Source organism: Cryptomeria japonica, chromosome 3 (assembly GCF_030272615.1).
Source record: "Cryptomeria japonica chromosome 3, Sugi_1.0, whole genome shotgun sequence".
Classification (NCBI taxonomy): domain Eukaryota; kingdom Viridiplantae; phylum Streptophyta; class Pinopsida; order Cupressales; family Cupressaceae; genus Cryptomeria; species Cryptomeria japonica.
Genome location: NC_081407.1, coordinates 268,172,264 through 268,186,021, shown reverse-complemented (window position 1 = coordinate 268,186,021; position 13,758 = coordinate 268,172,264). Strand labels below are relative to the sequence as shown.

At 37.2% G+C, this 13,758-nt stretch overlaps 1 protein-coding gene across 1 annotated transcript; it reads left to right on the top strand.

The window, feature by feature from the left end:
• Window positions 1-284: 284 nt before the first annotated feature.
• Window positions 285-10,800, top strand: LOC131053346 (uncharacterized). The gene is made up of 2 exons (XM_057987946.2): window positions 285-668; window positions 10,480-10,800. The coding sequence occupies exons 1-2, from the start codon at window positions 386-388 to the stop codon at window positions 10,530-10,532; spliced, it is 336 nt and encodes a 111-aa protein (XP_057843929.1). The 5' UTR covers window positions 285-385; the 3' UTR covers window positions 10,533-10,800.
• Window positions 10,801-13,758: the final 2,958 nt, after the last annotated feature.

The window sequence follows — 13,758 nt, the reverse complement described above, 5'->3', positions numbered from 1 at the left end:
GACATCAAAATGTCCGTGAACAAAAATCAATTTTTGAAACAATTTGGCATGCAAATGACAAGTAAATGCATGAAATATGTGATGTTTCAGTTTTGTGGAGGTGTTATTTTATTACTCCAAATAAAGTAGAATCCTCGCCACTTGTTTCCAACTAGATTCACAACTTTTTGCATGTATAACTTTAATGAATTCTCTTCTATTATAAGATATCTCGACATATTTTACATATATTTTTAAAATATAAATATACTAATTTTTAAATTTAAGGAAAGTTGAATATGTTGGGGATAATGCATTGCGCGCAACCTTTACACTAACTTCATAAAGCCTCAATGAAATTCATAACCCCTAACAAACTCATTTCATCGGCCATTTGAATCAATCAATGGCGGCACCAGAACCAGTAAAAGCAGATGAAAGCAAAAATAAATCTACGATAGGAAGTGAAGCAGAGGCTGAAGATGACGTAGTAGACTGGAAAAAATTAGGAACTCTAGCATCTGAATCGCAACCCATTAGAAGGCGAAGAAAACTAAGACAGATTCCTGACTATTATTTTCTTCCTCGCAAATCGCTTCCCAACGCTATTCTGTACTACGGAGCCTACGTAATTGCAGGCATTGGAGCTGGAATGCTTGTTGAAAAATGGATTAAAAAGAAAGTTGCAGGTGCATACTTTTCAAATCCTGGAACCCTAATTGATTTCCGTTTCATCGTCATTTATTGATTGTTGTATTGAATTTTTACTATTAAGAATAGTGCATGTTAGGGTAAAAAAATTATAAAAGAGATTATAACTCTCAAAATGTTCATAGTAATGAAAAATCTGTCTAAAATTCAAGTGTACAGACCTCTAGATTTAAATCCTTAAATTAAATTGAAATTGTTCGAACCGGTCTTAGTAATTTCAAATTTAAGGTGATTAAATATTTAGCCTCAAGCTTTATATCGTAAACCTTATTTAATTTTTCATCAGCTGCTGGTTGAATTTGAAAGTTTGAGCAGTAAGTTGTAAATCAGCTCTTTTTTTTGTTTGACTGTTTATGAGAATGTACACATGAAAGGAGATTTTATTTTGGTTGTTTTTCTGTAATTTATTTATTTTATTTGGGATGAATAGATCCATATATATTAACCAAGGTAAATAAATACAGCCCATTCTCAAAAAGTGTGGACGGAATGGCATCTTGCCTCAAAAGACAAACAATCTGGTTAAGCTGGCAAACGAAATATCGCGTGGTCTAAAACGAAACAATCATTACATCAAATGCAACACCCCGCGCCCTTCCCCCTCCAAAAAAATAAAATGGAAACAAATATCTACATAATCACGTGCGTAAAGTTTATAACATTTATAACAAAAATTATCCAGCTAAATCTATAACATCGGTGCACAAAGGGTCTTGGTCATTAGGGTTACATCACCCTCCATTAAGTATGTTCTTTCCATCATCCATAGGCTTTAGACTGCCCCTCTTTGGAAACAACTCAATCCCCAACTTCTTAAATACTGACAGTAGTAACAAGTATTATATATAAACATATTCTTCTTATTGTTATTAACTTAGGAGTTCTTTCTGATTTACATTCTAATATTGTTATTTGTCTGATCAAACATTATATCTATCTATATATATATCTTCATGAATATTTCAGACATTATTATAAATGTATATTGTAATGTCCCGTTTTAGGATAACTTAGGAATCTTAACCAATACTCAATTTTTAGGAATCATAAACTGGGATAGATAATGGAAGTGGTTACTTATAATGAGGATGATAGGTTTGATTTGCCATTTAAACAATATCTGATCTGCAACTATTGTTCTGATATGTTACTGTATAAAGTATGTTTTGAATCTCCTTCCTTATATTATAGCGATAAAACTATAAGGCTGTGTCTGACTTAACAATGTAACTATGCCTATAATGATCTTAATCACTAACAGTGAAGAGACTGCCGTTTCTGATGGTTACTTGGAAAATATGCAATGTGTATGGTGCGGTTTCTGAATATTACTTGGAACTATGCAACTGTAATTTCCCTCTCTCCACAGGCAGATTAATGAGAGAATGAATTGCTGATTATGATTGGATTTGTCCTTCACACTGTCATTGTGATTAGGATGCTTCAGATTCCTACACTTCCAAGGATGGGTCTGTCTGAATCCTAAGTGCCAACTCCTTGGTTCTGGATCGCTATATTCCTTTTTCTATCTAATTTGATAGCATTTTTAGTTTTCCCCCGATGATGATGGTTGGAAATGATTTGACTGACTTTTTATCCCTTGCACGTGGGAATGGTTGCCTTCAAAGGAGTCGTCTTTCCTTAATCGTATCTCTTCATTATTAGATGCACCTCTTGATAACAATTTATCAATTAGACTTCATTTAATCAATTCCTTCTTAATCTTCTTAGTATTCGATGTCTAATAATGGTTATCTAGTAATGACCTTAATCAATATTGTTTAATATATAAGTCATTGACTCATACTTAGTCGATATTCCTTTGCTTTGGCAAATTGGTTTAGCATGATGTAAGAGAGTTGTTTCACCAAGAGAACATGGATGCTTGCATATATTTATGTATATAAAAAAATTATATATTTATGTATATATATATTTATTTATTTTAATTTCAAAGTGGGGACATTACAGTCTCCCCCACTCAACATTGCTTGTCCTCAAGCAATGGTCATGGAGCGCTCAAACTGATTCTTAATGTGAAATGACTTTGGAAATGCACATGGAATAAACATGCTGAAAATACATTAGACATGAAACAGACACAGAGAATGCACATAAAACACAGGGCAAACATATGCAAACATGGAGCATACAGACGGAAACACATATTGTTAGGTTCTTGGCACTTACTAAGAGTATCCTTCTACATTCACTAAGAATGTCCATAGCACTCACTAAGAATGCTCATGACACTTGCTAAGAATGCTCCAGACATTCACTAAGAATGCACTCACTAAGAATGCTCCTGGCATTCACTAAGAATGCCCCTAGCACTCACTAAGAATGCTCCTGGCACTTGCTAAGAGTGCCCCCAAACATTCACTGAGAATATTCCTAGCACTCACTAAGAATGCTCCTGGCATTCACTAAGAATGCCCCTGACATTCACTAAGAATGCCTTGATTTCTTACTGGATGTTTCTCCATCATAGCCTTCTTCTATCATATGTATTTGTCCTCTTTTGCATTGATGGTTATAGCTCCATGGTTCTTTACGTTTGAAACATAGAGTCTTCTTCTTTAATCCAAGCTGGCAGCCTTTTTCCTCAGGGGAGCAGGAACATGCTCTGATACCACTGTAATGTCCCGTTTTAGGATAACTTAGGAATCTTAACCAATACTCAATTTTTAGGAATCATAAACTGGGATAGATAATGGAAGTGGTTACTTATAATGAGGATGATAGGTTTGATTTGCCATTTAAACAATATCTGATCTGCAACTATTGTTCTGATATGTTACTGTATAAAGTATGTTTCGAATCTCCTTCCTTATATTATAGCGATAAAACTATAAGGCTGTGTCTGACTTAACAATGTAACTATGCCGATAATGATCTTAATTACTAACAGTGAAGAGACTGCCGTTTCTGATGGTTACTTGGAAAACATGCAATGTGTATGGTGCGGTTTCTGAATATTACTTGGAACTATGCAACTGTAATTTCCCTCTCTCCACAGGCAGATTAATGAGAGAATGAATTGCTGATTATGATTGTATTTGTCCTTCACACTGTCATTGTGATTAGGATGCTTCAGATTTCTACACTTCCAAGGATGGGTCTGTCTGAATCCTAAGTGCCAACTCCTTGGTTCTGGATCACAATATTCCTTTTTCTATCTAATTTGATAGCATTTTTGGTTTTCCCCCCATGACTGACTTTTTATCCCTTGCACATGGGAATGGTTGCCTTCAAAGGAGTCGTCTTTCCTTAATTGTATCTCTTCATTATTATATGCACCTCTTGATAACAATTTATCAATTAGACTATTTAATCAATTCCTTCTTAATCTTCTTAGTAATCGCTGTCTAATAATGGTTGTCTAGTAATGACCTTGATCAATATTGTTTAATATATAAGTCGTTGACTCATACTTAGTCGATATTCCTTTGCTTTGGTAAATCGGTTTAGCATGATGTAAGAGAGTTGTTTCACTAAGAGAACATGGATGCTTGCAAGTCTTTATGCCTTGATGGATGGATTATATATATATATATTTTCAACTGTATTATTATTTATTTATTATTATTATTTTATATATATATTTATTTATTTTAATTTCAAAGTGGGGACATTACATATATAACTGCAGAATAGTTCATAGAAAGAAGCATAAATTTTGTAACAATTATGGAATAGACATACCATTGGCAGCACAATATAACAATTTGCTGCCAATCCACCGATCGGAGCTTTTTCTTCTATTTTCCTTCGATGCTCCCTAGTTCTGATTCACGACATGTATATATATCTCTTCTCCACTTGCGATGGAAGGGATGTGCCCCTTCTATACTCACGCCTCCTCTAAGGGTGGCGTCTCCCAAAGGGCCAAAAGAGTAGCCTCACAACTTGATCACTAATCAACGTGCCTCTTCATTTACCTTGTGGTGAGTTAGGAATGTTTGTACCTTTTTGTAATGCCCACCTAGAAAACCCTAGAGAATCTAACCAATCTAGCCATCTAACTAGATAACTTAGAGATAATAATTTTTTGTAGTTACAACACACAACTGCAAACCAGAGAATCCATAGCTACCTTGGAACCAGTAGCTAACTCAACCTGCCACTTATCGTTTTGCTTTGCCACCGAGAGCCCGCATTGCTCCACTAAAGATAGAGATATAAAAGAATTTGAAGCTCCCGAATCAAACAACACAGAGAAAGATGTCCACCTATCCCACCTGAAGTCTCCGCAACTATACCTTGGTGCTCAGCCTGACGGTTATCAACCGCTGCAAAAACTCGGTGAGATCTCCCTGCATCTCCCACAGTAGGCTCCGAAGTTGCATGTCTCTGCCCAGACATCTATGTTGACTTCTGAGGGCAATGTACGACAATATGACCCCACTGCCCACAAGTGAAGCAACCTCATATACTGAAACCTCTGCTTGCTGAGGGTGCACTGGACTACTGGAGTTTTGCAGAGAACTCTGTGTTGGCTGAGTAGTATGAAAGCGCTTGGGGTGCTGCCGGCTACGATCCCTCTCTACCTGAGAACCACCACCACAAACATAGTTCTGACCCTGAAAATATTCTTCTACTGATGCTGTCCACCCTTGAGCAATGGAGGGTGACTCCTAGCAGAACCTGCTGCCTGCGACTGAGTACCCCTTGCATGAGAACCTGACACTGGAGCATTGCCAATCTGTACACTCGATTGTCCACCCAACGCCATAGACAAATTCTCCTCAACTAATTGGGCCTTCTCCATAGCTACATCCATAGTCTTGGGTTCGAAAACCCGAACTCCTCCGCTGATACGAGCATTAAGGCCCCTAACAAAGTGCTGCACAAACATGGCCTCATCATCCACTATCCTTGCATAATGCTTAAGTTCAAAGAACTTATGCTCATACTGCTCAACTAACATAGCCAACTGCCGTAGGTCATGGAACTCATCTGCCTTCTTTTGTCTCTCGTGATCTAACAAGAAGTGAGCATGAAACCTCTCTAAAAACATCTCCGAGGAGATTGATGCAATGTCCAAATGAAGTTTCTGGTCTTCTATATGCCACCAAGTGGAAGCAAACCCACGATGATGTATGATGGCACACCTAGCTTTGGTGCTACGGCTATATGAATGCATAGCAAAACACCTACCCAAATCTAGTAGCCACGTCTCTGCCTCTGTTCCACTTCTAGACCCATCAAATGTAGGAGGTCGATACCTGAGAAGATCCCTCATATGTCTTGCTAGGATGGCATCTTGATCAGGAACCACAATGTCCCTCCTTTGAGGTGACCACAATGTCCCTCCTTTGAGGTGACCTCTCTCTCTCTGTCTTGATGCTCAACTCTTTCCTGATGATCAGAATGATGAGACTGCCTGCTGATTGTCTTCTTGCTTCGGTCCCAAACGAGCAAGAAGCTCTTGAAGAACATTGATCATTTGAGGAACTCTATCATTACCCGGCTGGTTGTTACCCCGGGCTTCCTCCTCCTGACGGGCCTCTTTAGAAACCTTAATACGAGGGTTTCGTCGAGTACCCATCCGGTTACCTCACCCACAACCTCTACCCTTTGGAGACATCCTACCTAACACAAGGCACCATACAACTATTAGGGCAAACTACTACAAGGATAACTTGGGAAGATGGCTACATAGGTTAAACCCAAGTTATACTACTAATACACACAATGGGCTCATATGAAACCAAAGTGTAGGCACAGAATCGAGTACGCTCTGATACCATATTAACAGAGTTACCCGGGGACGCGTCCCCGTCTTTAAAACCCCCGTCCCTGTCCCGGGGACGTTTCGGGGATGGCCAGGGGACGTTTCCCCCCGTCCCCAAATTGCCCTGTTTTTTGAGGGGACGTCCCCGAAACGAGGGGGACGTCCCCGAAACGAGGGGACACCTGCCCTAGCTCTGGGGGACGTCCGTACGTCCCGGGGACAGCTGGGGACGGCTGGGACGTCCCCAATCTGTCCCGGGGACGGCCAGACGTCCCCCATTCTAAGGCCCTTAAAAAATATTAAAAAAATTTAAAAAGTTGTATTTTCAATTTTTTATTTAAATTTTCTAATAGAGGCCCCTTATTAATTCAAATTGTTATTAAAAATTAAAAGATAACATTAATTAAATTTTAAATTTATTAATTTAATTCATAATTTTGACAATGAAACTATATGGCAGCAGTGTAGCCTTTGGGCATTTTGACTCAGAGATTAGAAAATTGCCAAACTCGGCGAGTCAATAGAAAAATAACACCCAACCCTTTTATTAAAGAATAAGTTTTTTTGGCCTCGCGGGGCGCTGCCCCTCGACCCTGCCCTATATCGCGATAGGGAGCGCGCAAGGGGTGCTGCCCCTTGACCCCACCTTGAGGGTGCTGCCCCCAAACCCCCGTTGAAAATTATGGGGGGAAACTGCGTTGATAGAAGTAGGGAGAATTTAACCTCCGAGTCTATTGATAATAGATATGCATATTGACAATGTGAATGAATTGAAATTCTGATTTATGAATGCATAATTGCATATTGTCTATTGAGTATTAACAATGTTGTATGTTCAGAATTTACATTCTAAAATGTTTTCAACTTTTCATAGTATCATACACATGCTATATCCATGTTTTATTGTTTTCATATGAATATAATTTATGTATGCATGCTTTATCCATGTTTTCATATGAACATTTAGAATTTTGAAATTTTCCTATATATTTTAAATTTTTCCTATATTTTATATAGCCGTCCCCTTTGCCCTCCCCCGCCGTCCCCCTCCGTCCCCAAATTTGGCAAAAAAATTTGCCATCCCGGAAACGCGTCCCGCCGTCCCCTGCCGTCCCCGTCCCGGAAACTCAGGGTAACTTTGCATATTAACATTCAGAGCATCACACAAAGATAAATATTTGTATTCACTCAAAGCATTTGAGACAATACATTAATAGGACTGGGCCTTTCCTGAATTTTTTCGATACAGTTCTCTCAACGTGTTGTTAAAACAACTCATAACAAACACAACAATATGAACACTAAACATAGATTTCCAACATTGACAATCTGTATATATATAATTTCTTTAAGATTGGTCCGTTTCCACAAAAAACTTGCATTGTGGTTGGGCTGAATAAACTTGTCTGCTTGAACATAGACCACCCTCTCTAGAGAGGAGGCAATAATTTAAAAAATAACCAGTAAGACATAGGTAGACTAGAAAATCTAACCCACATAGGCATGTTAAGGGCTTGGTGGCTGGACAAAACAAAATCCCTAGTCCAAGGGAAGAAAACTAAAAGTGAGTTATGGACATGGCAAGGGCCATGTTGAAGGATGGCATCTGCATGCTTAGCTTCTAGTTAAATTTTGGATAGCATCTAGTTGAATACCATAGGGGACCCACGTATTATTCACCTAACTTCTTAGCATGCTTTTGAAGGGATCTGTCTAACAAAATAATTTGAGAGTAAATTGCTCTAATCACTTGCATGCACTATCAAAATTCAGAACCAAAAGTACAACATCTGGAGAGTTCCAGAGCCCATACCTCAAGGAATAATTTGGGACAAATTTGTAAGATCTCTTTGGAGGTGACACCATGAGTCACTTCAATCCCAACCGCTTCAGCATTAACAGCAAAAGGGGAAAGGCCTTGGGCACCATTATAAAGCAAGCTAAATACCCAAAAAGTGAGAAACCCTAAAAGCTTCTACATTATATGTAGGAAATATAAAAGTATCCTGCTGTGGTACTGGAAAGTATTGTGATTGGAGAAAACATACACAAGGGAAATAGCCAATTGGCAAAAGCCAAACCAGCCTCTCTATTCTTGCTTGCAGTTCCACCATCATGAAAATGTATTTTAGAATGGTATGAGGAATGGAAAGCACAAGATTGCCTTTTTCAGAAACAAAATGTTCCAAAACAGTGTAAATAATGGAAAATTTGTTCCAACTTAAGATTAATAAACCCAAGACTGTAAACCCCAGAGGTTTAAACCCTAATGATTTTTCTATATCATTGCTTCTTGCTGGAAGCTTACAGCAATGCATTTTACAGGAAACAATATTTCAAAATGTCATAAATAATGCAAAATTTATGAGGAAAAAGAAGAGCAATCTGCAATCGTTCAACTCTAATCTATTTTTGGTTAGTATTAACACTTGCAAGCTTTTAGAAATTTCAGAAGAATGCGTATTTTTAAAAAAGATTCTTAGCTGGTAGGTTTTCTCTTGAGGGCTTCTTGTCCAAAGATTCATCGTCCTGGTAAACTGTAACACTGTCGCTGGCAGACAACTTTATAGGCAATATCCATTCAGTGGTAAATAAAACCAATAAATGTTAAATGACTTTAGTTTAAGTGCTAGAAGACTTATCCACAAAGATCTGAACGGAAATGCATAGATCGATTTTGAAGGGATGCATGACAAGTGTTTCCTAATTAGTGTATCTGTATGGGAATCTTAAGTGGCTAGCAAATCATCCATTTGTGGTGTCGAGGAGCTACCAGATGGGTGGCAGGGGAAGTAGTAACTAGGAAGGGGTTCAGCCAATATTTCAAGATTAGATAAACCAAAATCTTACTTTGTTTTTCATTTCAAACAAGCAAATTATGGAGCCATAGTTATGGTGAATTTGGTTTTTAAAAGCTCTTATCACCAGCTCTCCAAGGTGATATTGACACTCCACCTATCCTTCCTATTTCTACCTAGATGTGGCTCAAGTGGCCACCTACTCTGGCAAAGTGTTAGCGGCAAATATGGCCCTTCAGCTTCCTGCAAAGATTCAATGATCTACCTAGAAGAGGTGGTGCAGACCAATGTTTTTGGCCGAGTTTAAGATCTGAAATAGGCAAATTTGAAGCTTGTTGCCAAGTTTAAAGTTCTTTTTTAATAACATTTTAATAAGATTAAATTTTATTAGCATGGCCTAGCGGTGCACCCACTGTACTTTGTGCTAGTTTAGAACAGTTTGGAGTACTGGAGAATTTCTGCACATGGTTAGAAGAATAAGCCTTAAACACTAATAGTCATTCCTTCAGCTCTTCCATTTTGCTGAAACTTTAATAACAAATTGATTTAGGGGAAAATGATGTTTTGATTGCTGCAAATAACAGAACAATTTTTCACAACTTAAGAATCAAGATATACAAACCCTATACACTAAGCCTTAAAACACTAAGAATATTTTTTCGAGCTTTTTCTCGCTGTTGAAGATTTTACAAGAATGTAATTAGAGTTAAAATTGTGATATATGAATAGTCTGACTCTGAATAATGTAAATTTGTGCCCAAACCAAGAAGAACAACTCGACACTACTCATTGAACTTTCTAACAATGTCAAGGTGAAGTAAATCTATAGGTATAGTTCTCATTGGATCTTTCTTTGATTGCTTTACCGATTCATGTGTAGTATTGCTAAAAGTCTTTTTAGTTTTTATAGAATTTCTTGTAGAGACGCACAAAGTTCTCACAAGTAATTTTGTTTCCAGGAACTGGTTTTTGGTTTTAAATCTCAAAACAAATAATTTTGTAGATATTTTAATTATAATTTAGGTCCTTTTTTCTTACTTCTGAATATATGACATCCAATTGAAGGCCTTCAATGCTAAAATAATCATTCAATAGTTTCTAAAAATGTTTATTTCTGGATATCACTGTTGTCTGTATCACAGATTATACTAATGCTATAGTGAAATGTAAAGCTACAAATAATGTTCTTTTCTTTATTTCTCACTAGTTTACAGACCCACATTGACTGTTGATAAATACTTTTTTGTATGCCAGAGGATGGAGGGATGATCTGGGAAAAGTCCAGTAGTGAAAAATCTCGTAACTAGATTTTTGAGAAAGACCCATTGGTTGGCTTGCAGCACCGAAATATTGAATTGCACAAATCTCTATTGTATTAGTTGATATATTCTACTGGCACTTAATATCTCTTTTGTCCTTGTGGACGCTGCATATTGTCCATCACAATTTTTGCTTGTCTTTGAAAGAAGAGTGTATTCTATTTTTGTAAACTTGCGGTTGGTGGAACTTGGAGTAGAAGAATGTAAAAAAATAATGAATAGAAATATTGCGATAAAATATCTTTAATTCTTAGAAGTTTAAACCATCACAATTTCATCAAACTAAAGTGTGTGGCATGGGCCTTATCATAATTCACACCCAGTCACGGGTAAATGCAATGATTTGTGAGCAACAGACGGTCAGAGAACAAAAACACAGCAGCAGGAGCAAATGAGTAGACTGGCAAAGACCTAAGCAAATGAGTTTTATAGTCTTAATTTCATTGTTATTTAAATTCCAGGAAAGATGATTTACGAGCCATATGAAAATCTGGACGTCCTTACTAAGTAGAATTCTGCTTTAAGAAATGCGATTTTTTTTTGTGGATACTCAATATACAAATACTTATAAAGTGTATTTAGTCGTTACGGGGTTGCAATTGTCAGATGAATCATGATAGTAAAAAGTTCAGTCTTCAAAGTTGAATCATATCCCTTAGAATATAAGCAAACTGCCCACAGGAGTGAACCATTATGACTTCAACCACTGAGATAGTTTGTATCCCATTTTTCTCTTAAATAATGTGATTTGATTGTTATTATCATTCACAAATTGGGAGCTTCCTCTATTGTTATTCAAGGCATGCAACTCAAAGTTGTTGCAGTAGGCTTCTTCACGAAAGACTAAATGTATTTCGAAATCGGATCCCACCAGAATACATTTGCTAAAGTATCCTGAACTAAACCTGATCGTAGAATTGGTTTCTGCAGAGTTTCAGCTTTTACTTATTGAAAGGAGAAACTAATCCAGATATGGGTATTTTTGAAAGTTGAAACTATAATTGTACAGGGCTTGTCATTTTTCTTTTGTAATCTTATATTTCTTAGAGGTTTTTCTCTGCCCGGAGTCTGATTGCTTTGACTTTGAATCATAAGCTCTATGGCCTTAGTTTTACAAAAAGGTAATGAATTTGCGTCTGGGGCAATACTTTCAGCCCTTGAGAAACTGTAAATAAGATATTACATTTTCTTTTGGCAATTAATGATTACAATTGAGATATTGGTAAAATATCTTCCCGTCATGATGAAGATGTAAAATGTTTCAATGTCCTATGGTATGTTGGCAATTTTCCTGGAGAATCATCATTTGACATGATGACTACTACTAATATAGAATACCATATATCTTCAGCTTGATGAACCCAAATGATATACGCAGTTCCAGACTTGGATAAATTGGATCAGATCAATTGAGAAATAGTTATCTAATTCCATTTGGCTGTTTCCTTGATCAGCTGATCCCTGGATGACAAGCACACATTGGGAGAACCTTTTGAGATGCTAGATTGCCATAGCAAAGCTTCTACATTTGGTTCGGGTGCCAGTCAAGTCACCTAGAAGCCAATGGCTGCCTTATCACGTTTTCATCTATGTGAAAGCCAAGTCATCTAGGATCCCATCTGTAGTCTATGTCATGTTCTCTTTGCCCTTTTCTCGTGAAATTCACTTGATGAATTATATACTATGATATGCATAATGTATTATGCAACTTAGCTGTAGGTGAAATTATTGAACCCTTGATATTGCTTTAAGAATTCAGCTATGCAATTGATTGACATTTTCAATTGTTTCATTCCCAGCATCTACTGGCTCTATTAACTCTGGCATACCGTAAAGCATAGGTCTTGCATAAGTTAGAATCTAGATACTTCTAGTGCAGTTTCTTTGAAGCATGAGAAAATTGGAGGCTTTATGGATTGGTTAAGTGATTGGCCTGCAAATTATTAAGAAGCTCTTGTGTTGGTATCACAGAAGTCAAGATCTCGCATTTGCCTACCTGATTAGACCTGTTGCTCTTCAAAATATTAAGATAAACATTTGCAAATATTGGTAAAGTTTCACACCTATTACATATTCAAGGGCTGTTGTTGCAACCATCGCTTCCTCATGAAGGGTGTCACTTGTACATGTAACTACTCTGAAGAAAAGGTTTTTCTTGTCATCACAATATAACAAAATAATATATATGGTGGAATCATAAAGTGATCACTTGCAGGTAACCATATTGAAATCCTGGTAATTCACTCTTTTTTTAGCCAGTCAACAATTGCTTCTGTGTTTCATTTAACCTAAACATGATTGGATTAAGACTCATAATAATTGTTTCTTAATTAATATATGTGGGTTCTACTAAAAGGTCCTGATCCCAACTAATTAAGAACCGTAACAACACTGTAACTGCATAACCAACATAAAGTTTAACGGAGAAAACACCTAACCAGACTGATAGATGCACCTCCTAAGTCATACCCGAATTGCTAAACAAAAGTGCCCGCCAGACTAGAGCAGGGCAAAACCAGCCCAAACCCTTTAAATGCATCAAATACAAAACCTGCATGGAAACTTGAAAAACCAGCACTACAGAACAGAAAAACAGGTACTACTTCATAATTGAAGCATAGGATTAGCAACTATCCAGAGGAGCCATTTTCCAATCCAACACTTGATCATAAACCCCATTTCCGGAAACATGAACCACCTCATACAAGGGTGCAAATGCACCAGAAGTCGGCATTGTCCTATGCACCTTCAAAAGTTAATGGCATCATAAACTCACTTTCTTAAAATTTGATAGAACTCTAATATATCTTGGTCCACCCTTAGCTTATGCACTTCTTCCTACAACTATGAAATGGTCGCTTCTCTCTGAATGCTTGAGGGTTGATGCCATTTTCTGAGTGAAAGAAACCTCGAGTCTTGCTCGAAAAGATTACCACCCTTTGCATCACCTTATTTTTAATCCTTAACCAGGAGCTTCAATTAACAAGCTCTTTTGTCCTCATTCACAACTTTCTTGGACTGTTTCTCCTTGAACTAAATGAAAATCATTGCACATGATCAAAAGCATACTATATCCACCAAGCCATCTTCCCTCAAAAATGCCTTCACTAGCTGTACATGTACTACCTCACAATAGAAAATCATCTTTAGGTTGGGTGTTGAGATTGCCAATTTTATAAGAAACACCAAGCCTTTGTTTGCCATAAGACACATG

Bases quoted from the DNA above. Each gene is read 5' to 3' on its own strand.
- LOC131053346 (XM_057987946.2), top strand. From the start codon at position 386: ATGGCGGCACCAGAACCAGTAAAAGCAGATGAAAGCAAAAATAAATCT. The intron at 669-10,479 runs GTGCATACTTTT...TTTGTATGCCAG, and splicing joins GATTAAAAAGAAAGTTGCAG to AGGATGGAGGGATGATCTGG.